At 53.8% G+C, this 17948-nt stretch overlaps 1 protein-coding gene across 6 annotated transcripts in view; it reads right to left on the minus strand.

Moving 5' to 3' along the window:
* The window catches only part of Nr5a1 (nuclear receptor subfamily 5 group A member 1), a 22345-nt gene extending 8654 nt beyond the window's left edge, over positions 1-13691 (minus strand). The window contains exons 1-5 of one of the 6 annotated variants that reach the window (XM_031370112.1): positions 13501-13691; positions 9776-9892; positions 9530-9671; positions 7042-7670; positions 1187-1306 (exon numbers count right to left, since the gene is read on the minus strand). In XM_031370112.1, the coding sequence (XP_031225972.1) occupies positions 1187-1306; positions 7042-7670; positions 9530-9671; positions 9776-9877 (993 nt within the window). In that variant the 5' untranslated portion in view covers positions 9878-9892; positions 13501-13691. The other 5 variants (XM_031370115.1, XM_031370113.1, XM_031370114.1 and 2 more) reach the window with 5 other exon arrangements.
* Between the last annotated feature and the right edge of the window lie 4257 nt (positions 13692-17948).

The following is a 17948-nucleotide window of genomic DNA, read 5'->3' on the forward strand; positions in this document are numbered from 1 at the left end:
CACACACACACACACACACACACACACACTCATGCAGATAGACTCACAAGCCCATTCCCTGTTCCCTGAAGCTGTGGTACTTGCGTCTGCACACCCACGCCCACTCCTGCCCTTCAGTGGCCATTCTCAGCAACACAGACACACACCTGCATATGCATTCATGCTTACACTGTGCCAGGCAGCTATGGACACCCACGCATCTCTGTATGTGCAGAGTCACACAATCAAACATAGGTGGGTGGCTACACCCAGGATGTTCCTGCAGCCGGTGTATCCTCACTCATACCCCAGATCCTGTCTTTGCACTCTTGCGGCCCAGAGTAACCCCTTGGGACCAGCATCCCCATTCCTTCTTCCAATGGCCTGAAACATGGGAGATATGAACCCAAGATGAGGACACAGGTCCTGAGAGGCAGGGGGAGAGGGAATAGGACCTTGATCTGCATTTCATTCCAGTACCCACTGTGCCCACTATTCAACTTGTGTCCCCTCCTGGGGCCACTCTCCTGTCTCCAGGATTTTCTTTTCTTCCTCCTACTTTTTTCCCTCCTCTCACCATCTCTGTACTGTCCTCTTTAAATGTGTCGCCAGACCCCAGCACTTTAGGCTCCTTCACCTACATCCACTGGCAACCCTAATATCTCTCCTGTGGGGGGCAGAGTTCAGGAGTTCCCAGGCCTTCTCCACAGCTTCCCACTTCTGTCATGTTACATGTTCTGATCTAAAAGGGTCCAAATTCTGAGTCTGAGCTCTCTGGGCCTTTCACCCACTCTTGTGTTCATTCATTCATTCATTCATCATTTATGAGAATGGAGACTCTACAGGGTCTCGCCTGCTCACCAGCCCCTAGCAATGCCTACAACCTCATCTCTCACACTTGCCACCCCACAGTCCTTTGGCCCTGCTCTGAACCCCTTCTCAGAATCCTTGATCCTGCAGCTTCCACACGTGTGTCACCTGTCACTTTAGTACCAGCTCACCAACTCTGCCTTATTTTGGGGAGACCCAAATTCCACTGTCATCTCCTATAAGAACTTCCACTGGCCATTCCACACTATGGTTCCTTGAAGGCCCCAGGACACAGAGAAGTCTGGCTAGTGTATGTCCCTGAATTTGGAATTTGGGGTATCCCAAGCCGGCCTGGAAAGGTCTGGGATTATGCAGGACTGGGGGTTAGACCAGTTACCTCCTGTCCAGTAACCAGCAGGATGCTGTCTTCTTTGCCGTACTGGACCTGGCGGTAGATGTGGTCTAACACCAGCAGCTCGCTCCAGCAGTTCTGCAGCAGTGTCATCTGGTCAGCCACCTGTAGGGAAGAATCATGCAGAGGTCCAGCTGGAGACTGTCCTCTGGACCCTTCTCTCAACTCTCTCTGCCCAGCTGTTTGCTTCATTGGGGCCCAGTGAGGGCCTCCTTTGGCCCCAGTTCCGGCCTTCATTAGGTATGTGACCTCACACACATCCCAGAGTCTTTCTGGAGCTCCATTTTCTCAATTGTCCAGTGATTTGAGTGTTTGGAGAGGGCCAGTCACATATCCCTCACCCAGGAGATCTCAGAGACTAGTAATGCTAATGCTGTGAAGACCAACCCTCACCCCTTATGCCCTGTGGAGGGCCTGTGATCATGGCTGCTTCTGAAGGGTCCCTGGGTGGCAGGGAGCTGCAGAGGTACCTAAGCTCCTGGGGAAAATAGAGGAGCTACTTGGCTCAGGACACCTCAACTGTCTGCAGCAATTATAGAACAATGAGCAAAGTAGATTCTAACCATGAGGGTGCAGTTGGGCCTTGGAGCCCAGGAGATGACAGTCCCTTCTGAGTATCCCCCAACTCTAGGGTCATTGCATCCTCCCACAGAAAGAGCAGATGCTCCAGACAGGGGCAACTTCTGCTTAGAGCTATGAGAACGGCAGCCAGGGACACTTTGCCATCTCCCCATTCAGCCCCTACACCCAACCTCTCCTCCTACACTGCCTCATCCCCACTCACCTCCTTTTCCCCACCCAGCCCAATGCCTTTCTTTTAAAAATAATTGTTTTACATTTATTGGTGTGTGTGTCTGTGCACAGGCACGTGTGTGTGTGTGTGTGTGTGTGTGTCTGTGTCTGTGTGTACCACATTGTGCATGTTAAGGTCAATTCTTCTACCACATGGCTTTTCCAGGAATGGGACTGAGGTTGGCTAGATACCCCCAGCTCTCCCTGGGCCACACCTTGCAGCAACTACCAACCTCGCTGCACGTCAACCCCGCTGACAGTCACCACCACTTTACAGAGAGAAGAAACTGAGCAGTGAGCTCAGACAAGGTACCTATGGCTGTACAGCTCAGTGTGGCTCTAGACCCATGCTCTTCTCACCAGGCATAGAAGACAACCTGCCCCCTTGTCCCCCTTGCCACCAGGACTTCAGAGTCTCCTACAGACTGGCTACCTCATCCATGAAGCCCTCCTTAACCCCGTTTTCTTACGACCCTTTGGAGCTAGAATGGCACCAATCCGTGCCTGGCTTTCCCAGTACTTTGGAGTATGAGAGGGCAGGACTGGCTTCCCTAATGCCACTGTTGGCCCTTCAAACATCAGCAAGAGGCTGATGAAGGGGTATTTGCTCCATAAAGCATTCATCTTTCCCTCAAACCCAGGCCCAAGGAGACATAACAAGACATAAAAACTAGCTCTGTCCTTAGCTTATCAGCCTTTCTCTCTTCTCTGGGGCATCCTCAGGCTGGTGATGAGAAAAGAGAGGGCAGGGGTGTGGGCTAGTTTTATGTCAACTTGACTCAGCTTAGAGTCATCTGAGAGGGAAAATGTCTCCATACAGTTGGGCTGTAAGCAGGCCTGTAGGGCATTTTCTTAATTAGTGATTGGTGTGGGGGGAAACCCACCACCATTCTAGGCTGATGGTCCTGGTTCTATAAAAAGGCAGCTATGGGGAACAAGCCAGTAAACAGCAGTCCTCCTTGGCCTCTGCATCAGCTCCTGCCTCTGGGTTCCTGCCCACTTTGAGTTTCTGTCTTGGCTTCCCTCAATGGCTGTAGCTCAGGATATGTAAGCCAAATAAACCCTTTCATGCCTAAATTGCTTTTGGTCATGGTGTTTCAACACAGCCATAGTAATCCTAACAAAAACAGAGGGTCAAAAGGAAAGAGCATCCAGACAGTCCTGCAGGCTCCTCAGGACCCCACCTACCCACCCCTGCTCCAACACACAGGGCAGGAGAGCAGGAGGGCCCTGCTTCCGTCAGTCCTTACCCATCTCCTCTCTGGTCCCAAGCCCAGGCCTCTGCTTGTCCTGAGTCACATCACTGTTAGAACAGAGACCCAGCCTCTGGCCGCAGGCTACTCCCCACCTCTCCTCACATCTCTCTCTCCATCGCCCTTTCCAAGGAGTAAACCAAAACTCCAGAAACACAGTGCCAGAGCCCCTCATGCCTGTCCAAGTGACGGATACTCAGACAGGATCACCCAGGTGACACCAGGCAGGGGGGATCTGGGACGTTCTCAGGGATCCTGAGAAGTTCTGGACACCTGGGTGAAAAAAGCCTGTAAGACAGTCACAGTGGCAACAAAGTAAATACAGTCCCATGTGGGTGACCCAGAAAGAGGCCCAACAGGGCTGGACGTGCTCTGCCCCCATCTCAGGCATCAGCACAGATACCCTTGTGCCTAGATGGAAGAAGCAGGGCAGGAGAAACGATAAAGAGGAGAATTAGGAGATAAGCAGACTGAGCCTTGGCAGAAGGCAGAGAGGTCATAGTGACCTGGGTGCCCAGCCCTTTAGCAGACTCTACCCAGACCTCAGCTCTGGGGCTGGGTGGCCCAGCTTGAGGACCAATGAGAAGGCTGCAGCATGAAGCTACACTGAGCATGCCAGACCCTGTGTTCCAGTCCTTCCCCTGGTCATGCGCTCTCCTTAACCGCCATTTCCTGTTCTGTGATAGGAAAGGACACTCTTCCCTCTTCTGCACTGAGACAATCAAGCACAGCTGGCACTGGAGAGGGCATGGGGCACCTGGACCAGCCCCAAAGGTTCTGAAGAACCTTCTGGCCTCCATTTTTCCTTTTGGCCAAGCCAATTTTCCTGTCATGCCCACTTCTTCCTGTGGGTGGGCAGATGGACACACGGACATCCAACTCCAACATACTGCAGCTGCCTGTGCTCTCCACAAGAAGCTGCGTGTGTAAGAACATCTCTCAGCTCAAGGAGCTGGTTTCCACCTTCCTCTTGCCACCTTGACAACAAGGTCATCTGCAGTCCTGGCTCAGGATCCCTGGCCAGCCCAGCCTGTCTGTTGAGTCCTCCTATGGCCCACCACAAATCTTGGAGCCTTGACACTTCGGTCTGTATCCTAGAAGGGTATTGATGGTGTTGTACTGACCTCTCCCTTAGCAGGCCTCTCTGGAGCCCCTGGGGTCTGATCAGTCTGGCAGCCAAGGCCAACAGGCTCAGTAATTCTTCAGGGTCTGACACTCCATGGCTGGCCATGGCACACTCCTGGCTGAGCAATTGTTTATCAGCCCAGTACTGACAGACTTACTGTGTCTCGATAAACCATCTATCTGAGCAGTTATCTGCTGACAATGGGGGCCTCCGTGGGGAAGGAGAGTGGGACATTGAGGAGGGACAGATGTCAAGATGGATGCCTATCACCTCTTCCAGCCTGTCCTTCCTGGTGACTGCTGAGCACCTGGTAAAGGGGAATCTGCCACCATTCAGGTAACAACTTGGTACACCATCAGGAGCAAAGCGGGTCCCATTTTACAGAGCTCAGAGGTTTGTGAGCCTTGTGTGTCCTTCCCTGTACTCTTCCAAGAAGGCCTGGGAATGGAGATTCTTCCTTATACTACAAATAGGGGCAGACCAGAGGGGAGGAATGGACTCCACCAGTGAGGCTTCTTGTGTACTGAGCTACATGTCAAATTATTTACCTATCCTAGCTCACCCAGCCTTTACAAGGCTCCAGAAAAATATTAGTTAGGCTCCTCATACCTTACAAATGAAGAAACTGAGGCCAGAAGAGCAGAGTTACTTGCTAAGTCCATGGGTCGCATGCCTTGACCTGCCTTCTGACCCTCTCTGCAGAGAAACCTTTGACTACCACAGATGTAGCAGTGCTTTCCCCCCAGGTCCTCTATTTCTCTCCATGTGAGGAGCCAAGAGACCTGTTCATTCACAATCTACATATGTCCTCTAGCCCTCCCTGTAGTTTCCTGGGCCCAGTGCCCATCTCAGAGGCTGCTCCAGTCACAGAGCCACAGAACCACTCTCCTATCACCTAAGAGACACGTGGCACGTGGCACGGTGAGAAGCAGCTCACTGGGCAGCCTCAGCTCTTCTGACCTGCACGCCTGGCCTCTGAGACACAGACCCCCCAGCCTGGCAAAGCATGCTGGCTCAAGAGAGACTGGAAGGGCTAGGCTCTGGCTTATCTGCAAGGTCCCTCAGAAGCAGCACTGACTATGGCTAAGATTCCTGGGCTCCTTTCACAGGTTCTGGGAAAGGGAAGCAGGAAGGTTTGGGCCACAGAGAAGCCAGAAGCAGGAAAAAACACTCAGCAACGCTAGGACAAAAGCCCTTCCCATCCTGCGTGACCCCCCCCCCCCCCAACCAGGAAGGCGGCCAGAGGAAGTGCCCTGCCCCTGGATCCAAGATCCAGGAAAGCTGGGAATGCTTAGCTCCTTCTACTCTCTGTTCAGGGACTTCAGGGGAGGTTTGCAGTGTCTTGGTGGGGGTGGGATCTTCCAGAGCACTCAGTTCAGGGCAGATGGGAGGGTCCACTATCTGACCAATGTCATCCTACATCAGAAAGAAGTCACTCAAGACAGAGACATGGCATGTTCTTGGTCATGGCAGGCCTTACACAGTGGAAATGAAAGTCACGGTCAATCATCAATTCCTAATTCCCAGAGTGCCCTGGGTCAAAGCTTGAGGTGTCCCCATAGGGCTCAGAATGCTCATGCAGCACCTTATTCCCCTCGATGCCAGGCAGGCAGGCAGTGCCCCCAGCCCATCTGGCCACATGCCCAAAGGAAGCCCAGGCAGAGTGGCGTCAGCATTGACAACTGCTCAAGGCTGCAGTGCTTCCCGCAGGGAGGGCAGCAGCCTGCTGTTTATAGCTAGCCTCAGAACAGCCAGGGGGGCTTGACCTAGGAGGGTCAGGTTGGGTTGTACCCATGCCAGGCAACAATGAGTTTTGCTCAGGATTCTGGAATCTTGGGGGTGGTGCACATAAGGAGCTATGTAGTGTACTACAGAGTCAGCTCTCATGCCTTAGGGGCCTCACACTAATAGATGAGATGACTGGAAAGTTCTTTCTATTGCTAGCCTTAGTCCTTCCTGCTGTGATCCCGCTTTCTTTACCTTCATGTGCACTAACCCTGGGAGAAAGAGGGCACTGAGATAAGGGAGGACAGTTGCATGTGGCAGGAGTTCTATCTAGTTATCCTACATTCTCGTACACACACGTTTGCACACGCATACCACCGCCACCACCATCATCATCAACAACATCATCATCACAGGATAGTAAATCACATTAGCTAGGTAGTACTCAGGTCCACAAATACACAAAGTCATACACCCAGAGCCACATGTATGACAACTGAGAATGATGGGATTGGTGTTCTTTCTGAATAAATGAGAGGATAGGATGGCAAGACCTACTTCTGACATAGGCTGGGGATTTGGGGCCAAGACAAACATTTGAAGGAGCCCAGGGTCTTGAAGAAAAAGGAAGCTGCCTGTAGAAATGCTAACTGGGAGGGAAGCAAAGCTTGGCGGAACCCGGAGGTGCTGAGAGACCACAAGCCTGGGATGGGACACAAGAAAGAAAGAGAGAGAAAGAGACAGACTGAAGAGATAGGGAGAGGGATGGACAGGGGGCAGCAGGCACCAGGAAGCTGCAACAGCTCAAAGATGCCCTTCTTCCATGCAGCTTCCCCAGACACTGCCTGATGCCACTGGGTAGGATTGCCCATCAAAAGGGTGATGCTGGGCAGCCAAGATTAATAGCTAGAGCCAGGGGCTGGGGGCTATGAGGAGCTACCCACCTCCAGCTCCTTAAATACCATGCACCTCCGTGCCCAGTCGACAATGGAGATAAAGGTCTGGTCGGCCATCCTGCAGAGGAGGCTGAAGGGCGCTGGCTGGTCAGAGCGGCTTTTGGCTGGCTCCTGCAGACAGCCCACGATGCGAGCGCGCACCTGGTCCTCCTCTGGCTCTAGTTGCAGCAGCTGCAATATGAGCTCTGGTACATTGGGCCCTCCTGAGAAGGGCTCTGGATAGCTGTAGGGTGGCCCTGGCTGTTGAGGGGGGCTGGCATAGGGCTCTGGATACTCAGACTTGATGGTGCGGTTAGAGAAGGCAGGATAGAGGTAGCCAGCCAGAGGCCCATGGGGACCAGGCATGGCCATGGGCAGAGATGGGGCTCCAAAATCACCCAGCGGTCCACTGGGTGGGCCAGAGACTAGGGCCTTGGGCTCCGGTGCATGCAGGCTAGGGGGTAACATGTAGTCCGGTGGGGGAGGAGGTGGCGGGGGCACCCCCATCGGTGGTCCAGTCTCCAGCTTGAAGCCATTGGCCCGAATCTGTGCTTTCTTCTGCTGCTTCAAAGCCCGGTCTCTCTTGTACATGGGCCCAAATTTGTTCCGGCCACCCCGCATTCGATCAGCACGCACAGCTGTGGGCAGGAGCAGTCTGTCAGGTTCAACCTTCCCAACTGTCTGCCACAGATCTTTCCCAAAAAAAGATATGTCTCTCTCATACACGCATATACCATTCCCTCAGCCCTATTCAGTGGCCTTCTCTGCCCACAGGTGAGATCATCAGCCTTGGCTTGGCATCCCAAGCCTTTCTCTACATTCTCATGCCCTCTTCTTCCCCTCTGCCCACTCACCCACGCTCCCCTCTGCCTGGAACCCTTTTCTTTTTCTTGCGTTTACTTAACACCCAGTCCAATGTTGTCACCTCCAGGAAGTCTCAGGATCTCCCCAGGCAGAATCTCCTGTCCTGCCTGCCACCAATACCTCAGGCTGAGAGCTCCTGGGTTCAGGTGCCCAGTCCAGGGTTTGACAGGGAGATGGTGAAAGCAAAGGGGCCCTAGTCTGCTTTGCTCACAGTGGGTGCCTTCTTGATTCTACAAAGCTTCCCCCACTGCAGTCTACTGCGAGCCTGGGTTTGTGCTGGAGGAGGGGATCTATTTTGCTGACCAGATGTTTTTCTCCTGGCCAAGAATGTGTCACCAGCCAGACTCAACAGGTGCATCTCTGCAGCTCCAGTGGGACTCTAGCCCTCGCTCAGACAGGACCCCACCCAAGCACTGAGAAAAGGGAGAGAGGGGTGGTGTTCCACAGAACTAAAGGCTTGGGAGCCTGCCCGCCACAGATCTTCCTGCCGGGAGGTGAAGAGCATGCATTGCTTCCTCAGGCTGCAGCAGAGGCTTCTGCCACCCACAATAGCCAGCCCTCTGCCGGCTCAGAATCTGGACCTAGGTATGAGGGCTCCAGACACAGGTCAGGGTACCTCCTTCAATCGGAATCCCTCTCTAGGTAGCAGGATATGTCCACAGCTTTCCCCAGCCGTCAGGGCCTTCCCTGCAAAAACTTTAGCCAACAGCTGCTGGCTGGGCGCTCAGCCCGACTGGGGCCAGCAGGGTAGAAGCTATGACTGTCCTCTTGCAGAGTCTGAGTCTCTCCTGATGGACCATTGCTGTCCTCTCTGGACCAGAATAGAAGGGGAGAGGCAGCTATAGGCCACTGTTCCCTTCTCAGGGCTGGACTCTGAATGCATGGGAAGGAATCTCAATGTGAAACGTAGATGTCTGGACAGACAGACAGATAGATGCACAGTCTGAAGAGTGATGGACAAATAACAAAAAGTGTGATGATAACGACAGTTACAGCTATTCTGCAAGTCTTTCCCCTCGAGGCAGGCAACTCCCGCTTTTTCTTACCCCCCACACCCCCACTAACACAAGGGGAGCATCACTTTTTTACTTCATTATTCAAATGGGGGCATCTCCAGCTCAGAGAAATTCTGTAGCCTACAAGTGACAAAGCTGGGATTTGAACATGATCAAGTTATTGAGGGCTATGGCTTTGGCTGGTGTGGGGAATTTATGGGGCTGTCTGGGAGCTTCTCACACTGTGGCTCTATTGAGGCTCCGCTCTGTCCTAGAGAAAGGCTTACCCCTCTAGGGGTAGGGGATACTGGATCTCAATACGCAGCTCATGACTGGCACCCCACCTTGCCTCAGACTCCAGAGTCTTAGGATTGCAGGGATGGACCACCATGCTGTAAGTCTCACTTTGGATATTTTGGGACTGAGCCCAGGCAGGCCCTACATGCACGCACTCTTCTGGCGCTAGACTCCCTAGTTGCCTCTGCTCCCTGCAGAGCTGGGGCCCCAACGTCACGCCGAGGGGCCAATCACCTGGATCCAGAAACTGCTCCGCTTTCCCCTCAGCCCCTCTCCCAGGCCCGCCCGCGGCTCCCTGGGGCGGCCAGCAGTCAGGGGTCCCGGGCGTGCAGGACGCGCACCTTCCAGGCGCATGCCCACCGTCAGGCACTTCTGGAAGCGGCAGAAGGGACAGCGCTTACGCTGCGTCTTGTCGATTTTGCAGCTCTGACTCTCGGTGCACGTGTAATGCTTGTTGTTCTGGACTGTGCGCTTGAAGAAGCCCTGCTCCAGAGGAAGGGAATGAGCGCCAGGTCCCGACCTTCGTTCGCCGCCCGCTCCCTTGCCACCCGCAGCCTACACCCTCCCTGCTCTGACTTCGAGCTCACCTTGCAGCTCTCGCACGTGAGCAGCCCGTAGTGGTAGCCCGACACCTTGTCACCACACACCGGACACAGTTCGTCCAAGTCCTCGTCGTACGAATAGTCCATGCCCGCGGCGTCCGCCTGTGGAAGGAGGATCGGGTCAGCTTGGGCTGACGGCGACTGGCTTGGGGTTGCCCTAGTCTGTGCACACGGGGCGGTCCCCAGCCCCGGCCAGGTGCGGGGGTTTGCGGGCCATGTCCCTGCGCTGCAGCTCAGCCACCCGCCGCGCTCCAGGGCTGCTTCCTCGCCGCCTCTGCCGCGCCCGATCCGGGACCCTCGGATTCGATGCGTTTCCATCCTGATTCGTTTGTCTGAGAACAAAACCCCGATTCTGAGAAAATCAGATAGGCTCCGGCGCGGAGAAGACAGATGCCAGGGACCCAGGGCGAAGTAGGGCACACGGCTGGAGTGGTCTGGGGGCCCGACAGAGACCTGAGACAGAGACGAGTCTAGAAGAGACAGAGAGAAACCCCAGCCAGTAATGCTCAACGGAGAGGAGATCCTGGGTGACAGGGACAGCAATGCCGTGCGAACGACATTGCATTGGGAGAGATTCATAGATGGCTGATTGTTAGGTAGGTAGGTAGATATTGATAGATTATGTAGATTGATGATAGATAAATGATAGGTGAGATAGATGATGGACAGATGGTGATCGGTGACTGATAAATGATCTAAAGATCGATACACAGTACATAGTAAAAAGATGAAAGACCAGTGATGGGTAACGAAAAAGACGGGATAAGGGGCTAGGAGTAACAGGCCCAACGAGAAAACCACGGAGACACAGAATCAGAGACACAGTGAGAGACACCGAGCAAGGAGAGACACCCACGGGAAGACCGAGGCAGCGAGAGTGACAGAAACACAAACGGAAAACCTGGAGAGACGGAGGTGCCCAGCGAGAGGGTCGGGGATGGGGACAGACTCTCGGTGGGCTGCGGCGCGGGCAGAGAGCTCCAAGGCGTGGCCCCGTGGAGGGACAGGGGCCGACCCTGAGAAGCAGAGAACCCTGGCGCCGGGCCGCTGGGTCCGCAGACAAAGCCACGCAGCGACGGCACCCACCGGCGAGCGGAGACGTCGGGCCGGGAGCGGGCGTGGAGGGCGCAGCGGGGTCGCGGGCGCGGGCACGGGGCGGAGACCTCCGGCGGAGACGGGGTACAGAGAGTGGGCTACCGGCTGCGGTAGACCTCAGACGGAGAGTCCAGATCTCGAGAGCCAGTAAGACGGCGGCGCCCACCCAGGCCGCTCCCGCGAGCAGCACCCCGCGTTCGGCCCGCACCGAGCCCCGCACCTTTTGGCCGCGCCGCCACCCGCGATGAAGCCGCACCCGGGCTCAGCGCCGCCCGCCCGCAATGACGGCCACTCGGGCCGGGGGCGGGGAGACCGTCCCGCTCTGCCCCCGCCTCCCCGCGCCCGCCGCCCGCGGGGCTGCTCGAGGCGCACCTGGGACCCGGGCCCCTCCGCCGCACTGCGCGCTTCGCGAACCCGCCGCGCGGGGCCGGGGTGGCCGCTCTATATGCGCGCGTGCGGTATCCGGGGGCGGAGGCGCGGTCCTCGTCCTCCCCACAACCTGGCCTGTGCCCTGCCCTCCCTCCAGCCCCGCTCGGCCTTCACCCTCACCTCCTGGCCCTCCAATCCCAGCTCGATCCTCCGAAGCCCGCGAGTTGTAAGAGAATTGGGGACCCTGAGCACCCCGGAATCTGGTCAGGTGCCGTGCGCCGGGAAGCTTCGGGCCTCCCCCTGCGCAGGATGGGGCGAGCTCCCGTTTGCTAGTCCAGTTTAAGGGTGCCAAGGCCTGAACGGTTGGTCGTTTTGCTGCGTGAAGGGGTTAAGGGCGTGAGTGGGGCGGAGGGCAAGGCAGTAGTAGGGCAAGGACGAAACTAGACGTTTGAGTTAGCACTGCCACATTTGCCTCCTCAGGCTGCAGGCACCCACTCCAGCTCTGTTTCTTAATCCGAAGCCAGCTCTCCCAGAGGGTGGCTGAGAAAAATGGATGCGGTGCAGTGGACAGCAAGAGTTCGGGGGCGAACCTCATTTCCAGGAGTCTCCCTCAGGGTGCTCGTCTGGAAATGGGAGGCATGGCTATCCCACTCTGTGACAACCCAAGGTCTGGTAAGCAGCCGGAGCTCCACGGGGGCAGAGCCCGAAAAGCAAAGCCGTGGGGCTGTACCCACGAGCCCCTGTGAGCTCTCCTAGAGCTAGGGAGGAGAGGGAGGGGGAGAGCACCCGAGCCTCGGCACTACTGCTCCTGCGGGTGAGGTGGCAGAGCAGTTGCTCAGGGCTGGAAACGTGCACCAGACCACACGGCTTTTCAAGTTAAGTAACTGAGGTTGAGAAATCTTTGAAGAGGCCTACTCAATCCATCCAAGTCTCCTTAGCCACCAGAGGTGGAAGTCAGAGCCAGGGGCTGGAAATGGACGCCAGAAAACCTCAGTGGGGAAGCACAGCAGCTATGCCTTGGCAGAGACCCACCCATGCAAAACTCTGTGTGGACCCCACCCGTGGCTCGAGTGTCTGTGGGTGCAGCACTAGGGTGCTCGGACAAAGCTGAAGAAGAACAGCACAGCGAACCTCTCAAGTCATTTACCCGATGGAGGGAAGCACCACCGAATCTGACCGACTTGACTGTCCAGTCCTAGCTCAGGCAAGTCACTTCCCTGCGGTCCTACAGAGCTGAGTTGAGTGAAATTGCATGGCTGAAGTGGATGAATCGTAGAAGGAAGGAGAGAGAGCTGGAGACATATCAGGCCCTCGCCCCACACTGAGCACTTAAACTTCAGGGAGAGGGGCTATATGGGCTTATGAACCAATTCCCTCCAGATAGGAACCCTCAGAAAGTGAAACTGGGGAGGGAATGGGGTTCAGTGGCAGACCACGCCCAGTGTGAGGCTCTGCCGTTCATTTCTAGCATGGCAAAAACACAAACAAAACCAAAACAAAAGCTCCCAGACGAACCTACGCACAGAGGCCAGTAGGCAATGGGGATGGAGACATGGGGGCTGGGCTCCTGACTGGGCATCTCTAGAGTAGCCCACCATGGGCATCTTGGATAAAGTGGACATTCCTCTGGGCTAAATCCCTGGTGGGATGGGGGATGGGCACCAAGCTTCTCTCTACCTTTCTGCCTCTATCTCAGCCCTTTCCTCTAGGGTTCTACTGAATGCCCCCTCACCCTCCCTGTATACCCTTATATCCTTATAGTGTGACTCATAGCCCTTCATCTGTCTACCCAGAGAAGCAAAATAGACAGACATTGGCCCTGACTTACAGTAGAGACACAGACATACACATATGGAGGCTCAGATACCTCCATAGACACAACCCAGACACTCAGGCAGCAAGACTCCAAGACCAGAAGACAAGCGTAAGGCACCCTCAGGACAGACACAGAACCCCACACCCTCAGGAACCCACCCCCCTACCCCCGCTACCTCCAAGACACCACCAACCACCCTCAAACCCTACTAGGTCTGTCGCCATAGGCCTAGCTCCTCTGTACCACACCATAAGGAAGATGAGGGGTATTGTAATGGGGAAATGGATCTAGAGAAACCCCTGGCCTTTTCTCTGCCCAGACTGGTAGGCACTGGTCATTCTGTAGAGCAGGCAGTGGCCAGTCTAGGCCGGAGCAAGGCACTGAGGAGGGAGGCTGGCCATTAGAGGCCTGGGCCCCGGCCTTCACTTACTGAACGGAAGGAGAATTCTCAGCCGGATAAGGGTGGACACTGGGTACCAGGGTCCTGGTGGAGAGGCTCCCAGGCCCCAGGTAGGGCAGTGGCTAGCGGGCTCTCAGAAACTTCTTCACCCAGCAGCGGGCGGGCAGCGGCAGACTGCAAACTGGCCCTGTCCGATCGTCCTTTCCTCCTCCCTTCGTGGGTGGGGGGGCCACCGGAGGCCCAATTGGTCTCTGCCCCCACGTGACTCTGCAGGCCTTTCTCCTCCTTTGTTGGTGTTTCTCTTCATTTGGGTCTATATCTTTTTTCACTCTTCTAAAAGAAAAAAAAAATCCCTATCTTTATGGGGGCCCTGGGTGGGGGCAGAGGCCAAGGCACTGGGGAGGCCTTGGCCAGCTGGCTGTTCAGGCTGCTGTGGGAGCCTGAGGCAGGGACCCCATGTAGGCGGATAGGCAGCGGCTTGTTAGCGACTGGGTGGGAGTGGGAACTGATTTATGGCCCGCTCCCTCACCAGGCTGGGAGTTTCTCCCCTTGAATGGCTTCCTCCCTGGGTCCTGGCCTGGGCTTCTTGGTCCAGCTTGTCCCAGATCTGAGTGAGGAGTCAGAATGACTAGTGTGGAGAAATGGCATGGTGGAAGCCATCAGGTGGTGTTCATGTGGCCTTTTTGATGGCTTCTCTGAATATCACTATGCATTGAGAGCTGCAGATATGGTCCATTGGTAGATGGGGAAACTGAGGCTGTGCCAAGAGTGCTGGGCTAAGGGTGTGGCTTTAGAGACTTCAGGTAGGACTATGTGGGTACTAGGCCCAGGAATGAGAGGAGGTTTTGGGGTGTTTTGTTTTGTTTTTGGTTTTTGTTTTGTTTTGGTTTGGTTTTGGTTTTGGTTTTGGTTTTGGTTTGGTTTGGTTTGGTTTTATTTAGATGGCCAGGCATCTCTGTTTAGCCAGTTCTGGAGCTGGCCTAGCCCTATTGGATCCTGATGGCTGAGCCCTTCTTGGTCCTCCATCTCACATCTCTCAAGTAACCCATCTGTGCATTCCTTCTACATCTCCTATAGACGGTGAGCTTTGTGAGCCAAGCACTGTTCTAGGCACTAGGGTACACCATGATAAGGAGCAGTGAGCCTCTGTTACAAGAGAATTTGCAACCATTTGTTCTGAGGAGTGGTTCAGGGGCATGAGGCCACACAGTAGGGACTCCTGTTGAGAACTCCCACTTCACTTGAAGAGACAGGCAAAGCCGGCACAGCTTCTCATTTCTGGAGCTCTGGATGATAGGGCCTTTTCTGGATAACTGAACCAGTTAGATTTGAGTTCAGCATGTCTTCTCCTCATGTTACCACTTAGTGTTTTTTGTTGTTTAGCTTTGAGACAGTGTCTCATTATGTAGCTTGGGCTGGTCTCTAACTTTCCAGCTACTCCCTTGTGAGGGCTGGGATTATAAGCATGCTCCACTGCAGCCTGCTTCAAGTTAAAAAAAACAAAAAAACAAAAAAACAAAAAAAACCTGAGTTCCTATTAATGATCCTCTGTGATGCTTGCAGACAGGAGCCCAGCATAACTGTCCTCTGAGAGGCTCCACCCAGCATCTGGTTGAAATAGATGTAGAGACCTACAAGCAAACAGTGGAGGGAGTCCAGGGAGTCTTGTGGGGGAAGGGTTGAGGGCTCTGACAGGGTTAGGAACTCCATAGGAAGACCAACAGAGTCAAGTAACCTGGACCCTTGGAGCCCTCAGAGACTGAGTCAGCAACCGAAGAACAAGCATTGGCTGGGCCTAGGCCTCCCCGACATGTAGCAGATGTGCAGCTTGGTCTTATGGGGCCCTCCAACTGGAGCTGGGGCTGTCCCTGACTCTGTTGCCCACCAGTGGATACTGTTCCCCTAATTAGACTGTCTTGTCTCAGTGGGAGAGGATGTGCCAGGCTGGGTTGGTACAGGGAAGGGAGGTCCCCCTTCTAGGAGGAGAAGGGGGGGGAAAGGGTGGAAAGGTTATGCAAGAAGTAGGGCTGGTAGGGGGACATCAATAACAAAAGAAAAAATAGTGAGTTCAACAGTGATTTTACTACTGTCTGACATAACATTTGAGTAAGTTCAACGTGCTCATTTGAATTATATCTATACCATTACATACAACTTTCCTCAGCACTCTGGCTTGTCATGCCTCTAACCTAGAAAGTCATAGTTTTCTTGTATAGAGCTAGGACTTACCCCTTTGTTTCATTTTTATTAATTCTCAGTTCCCCATTCCATTTCATTATTTTTGTTTCCATTTAAATTTTTTGTTTTTCTGATTTTTAAAAATTTTGTTGGCGATAAGCTACCACTCTGTAGTCCAGGCTAGCCTCTGATTGGTGGCAATTCTCCTGCATCAGCCTTGAGTGCTGGAACTGCGGGTGTAAGCTGCCACTCCTGACTCTATTCTCTGGCTGTCATGTACATGCTTTCTCTTACTTTGGAATCCATGCTGTTCATCCTCTGAGTCTAGTAAAGAAATGGACTAGAAAAAGCCATTTTACCCTGTGGCATACACAGTACCACAAAATCCTGACTCTTTGCAGCCCTTTTGATAGGAGACTTCATGAAGTAAGTTCTGTATCTCCTGTGTGTGTGTGTTATTACTGGGGTTCAAACCCAGGGCTTTAGAAATGCCAAGCCTGCCTTCTTTTTAGAAAATATTTTTGTTTTTATATATTTATTATTTTTAAGACCAGGTCTTACTGTGTAGACCAGACTTTCCTGGAACACACAAAGATGTCTCCTGCTTCTGCCTTCTCAGTACTAGGATTACAGGTGTGTACCACCACTGCCTGGCAGAACCTTGACTTTTTTTTTTTTTTTTTTTTTTTTTTTTTTTTTTTTGGTTTTTCAAGACAGGGTTTCTCTGTGTAGCCCTGGCTGTCCTGGAACTCACTCTGTAGACCAGGCTGGCCTTGAACTCAGAAATCTGCCTGTCTCTGCCTCCCAAAAGCTGGGATTAAAGGCATGCGCCACCACTGCCCGGCTAGAACCTGACTTTTTAAACAGGTTAAATGGGATCTTTCAGCACCATGGTGCTTTGGAAATAACCAGGTAGTTTAGCTGTGATGTCCTGACAAGTCCTTGAGATTTGAGAGTTGCTGGCAGAGACTGGGTTCCATTCCAACTTGGCCCATCTCTGGCTGTGTGGCCTGTTTACATCTCGTGTGTTCCTTTATAAAAGGAGTATGGAAGGTGATGGTACATGTAACTTACCTAGTGTCCTCTTAGTATGCTCTGTATGCTCAGTAAATGCCAGCTCTACACACACACACACACACACACACACACACGCCACCTGCTGAAAGATTGGCTGCCTGTCCTTTGAGGCCCTTTACTTGTTGAGTCTGACATTGCGACATCGCTGTCAACATTGCTTGCCCTTCTGTGAAAGTGTGACTCACCTCAGCTAGGGGGAACCCTCTGTGGGAGACTTGATTTATCTCCATCCTCAGCACTGTTGAATGCCTATCTGAAGGGCTAAGGCTCTGTTACTTCTTGTGTTGTCTCCTCTAGGTGTTAGCTGTCAGAAACACTTAGGCAGGGTGCTCCTTATTTCTAGTCAACCTTGGATATGATATACCCACATCTTCAGGGCTGCCCTCTATTCTGGCCGGCTGGCATCAACTCACAGAGGTGCTCCATCACTGGACCAGACAGAGCAGGAAGGAGCTGGGGTTGTGAACATGGGAAGCATTATAAGCACTTATTATATCCCTGTGAATCACTACATACCTAGGTTTAGTCTCAAACCCTTGCTACCATCCTGGGAATGGGGTAGAGTATCTTTATTTCACTCACTGTGAGCAATGTTCAGGACCCGGCTGAGTCAGGAAGTATCTCTCTAAAGTTACCCAAGCACAGACAGCTTAGCAGTGGGAAAGCAGAGCCTCCACACCATCCACTGCATCCTGGGCAGCCCCAATGCTGGGGGTCCAGGCTAGGAGACCTATGAAGGAAGCAGAGTCTCGCATGGCCCTGATTCAGCACTGCCTCCCCAAGGCAAACAAAGCGTCCAGGCTTGCTCCTGAGGAGGGACTTTCCCAAAGTGCCAGGCTTGTTTCCTGGAGGTAGAAAAAAGGACAAAAGAAGCAGAGATCCAGACACCGAGAGGAAGGGGAGGGGGGACAGTTGTGACTGGGGGACAGTGGGGAGAAACAGCTAGAAAAAGAAGCTAGGGAGAGGGACAGAGAGAGACCTGCCAATGGTAAGGAAGACACATAGACAGTGGAGGGGAAGAATGAGGGAACTTCATGAGGGACAGAGAAAGAATTGTGCAGGAAGGGAGAGGAAGGGAGGGAGAGAGAGAAAGAGATAGAGATAGAGAGATGGAGGCAGAAAATGGACTAAAGGCCAAGGGGCCCAGGGAGCTGGAGGCAGAAGGAACTAGTTGTGGAGACCCCGTTCCGGGCAGTGTAGGGGGCGGGCCTGCTGGCAGCAGC

The sequence above is a fragment of the Mastomys coucha genome, unplaced genomic scaffold, assembly GCF_008632895.1.
Source record: "Mastomys coucha isolate ucsf_1 unplaced genomic scaffold, UCSF_Mcou_1 pScaffold15, whole genome shotgun sequence".
Taxonomy (NCBI): Eukaryota; Metazoa; Chordata; class Mammalia; order Rodentia; family Muridae; genus Mastomys; species Mastomys coucha.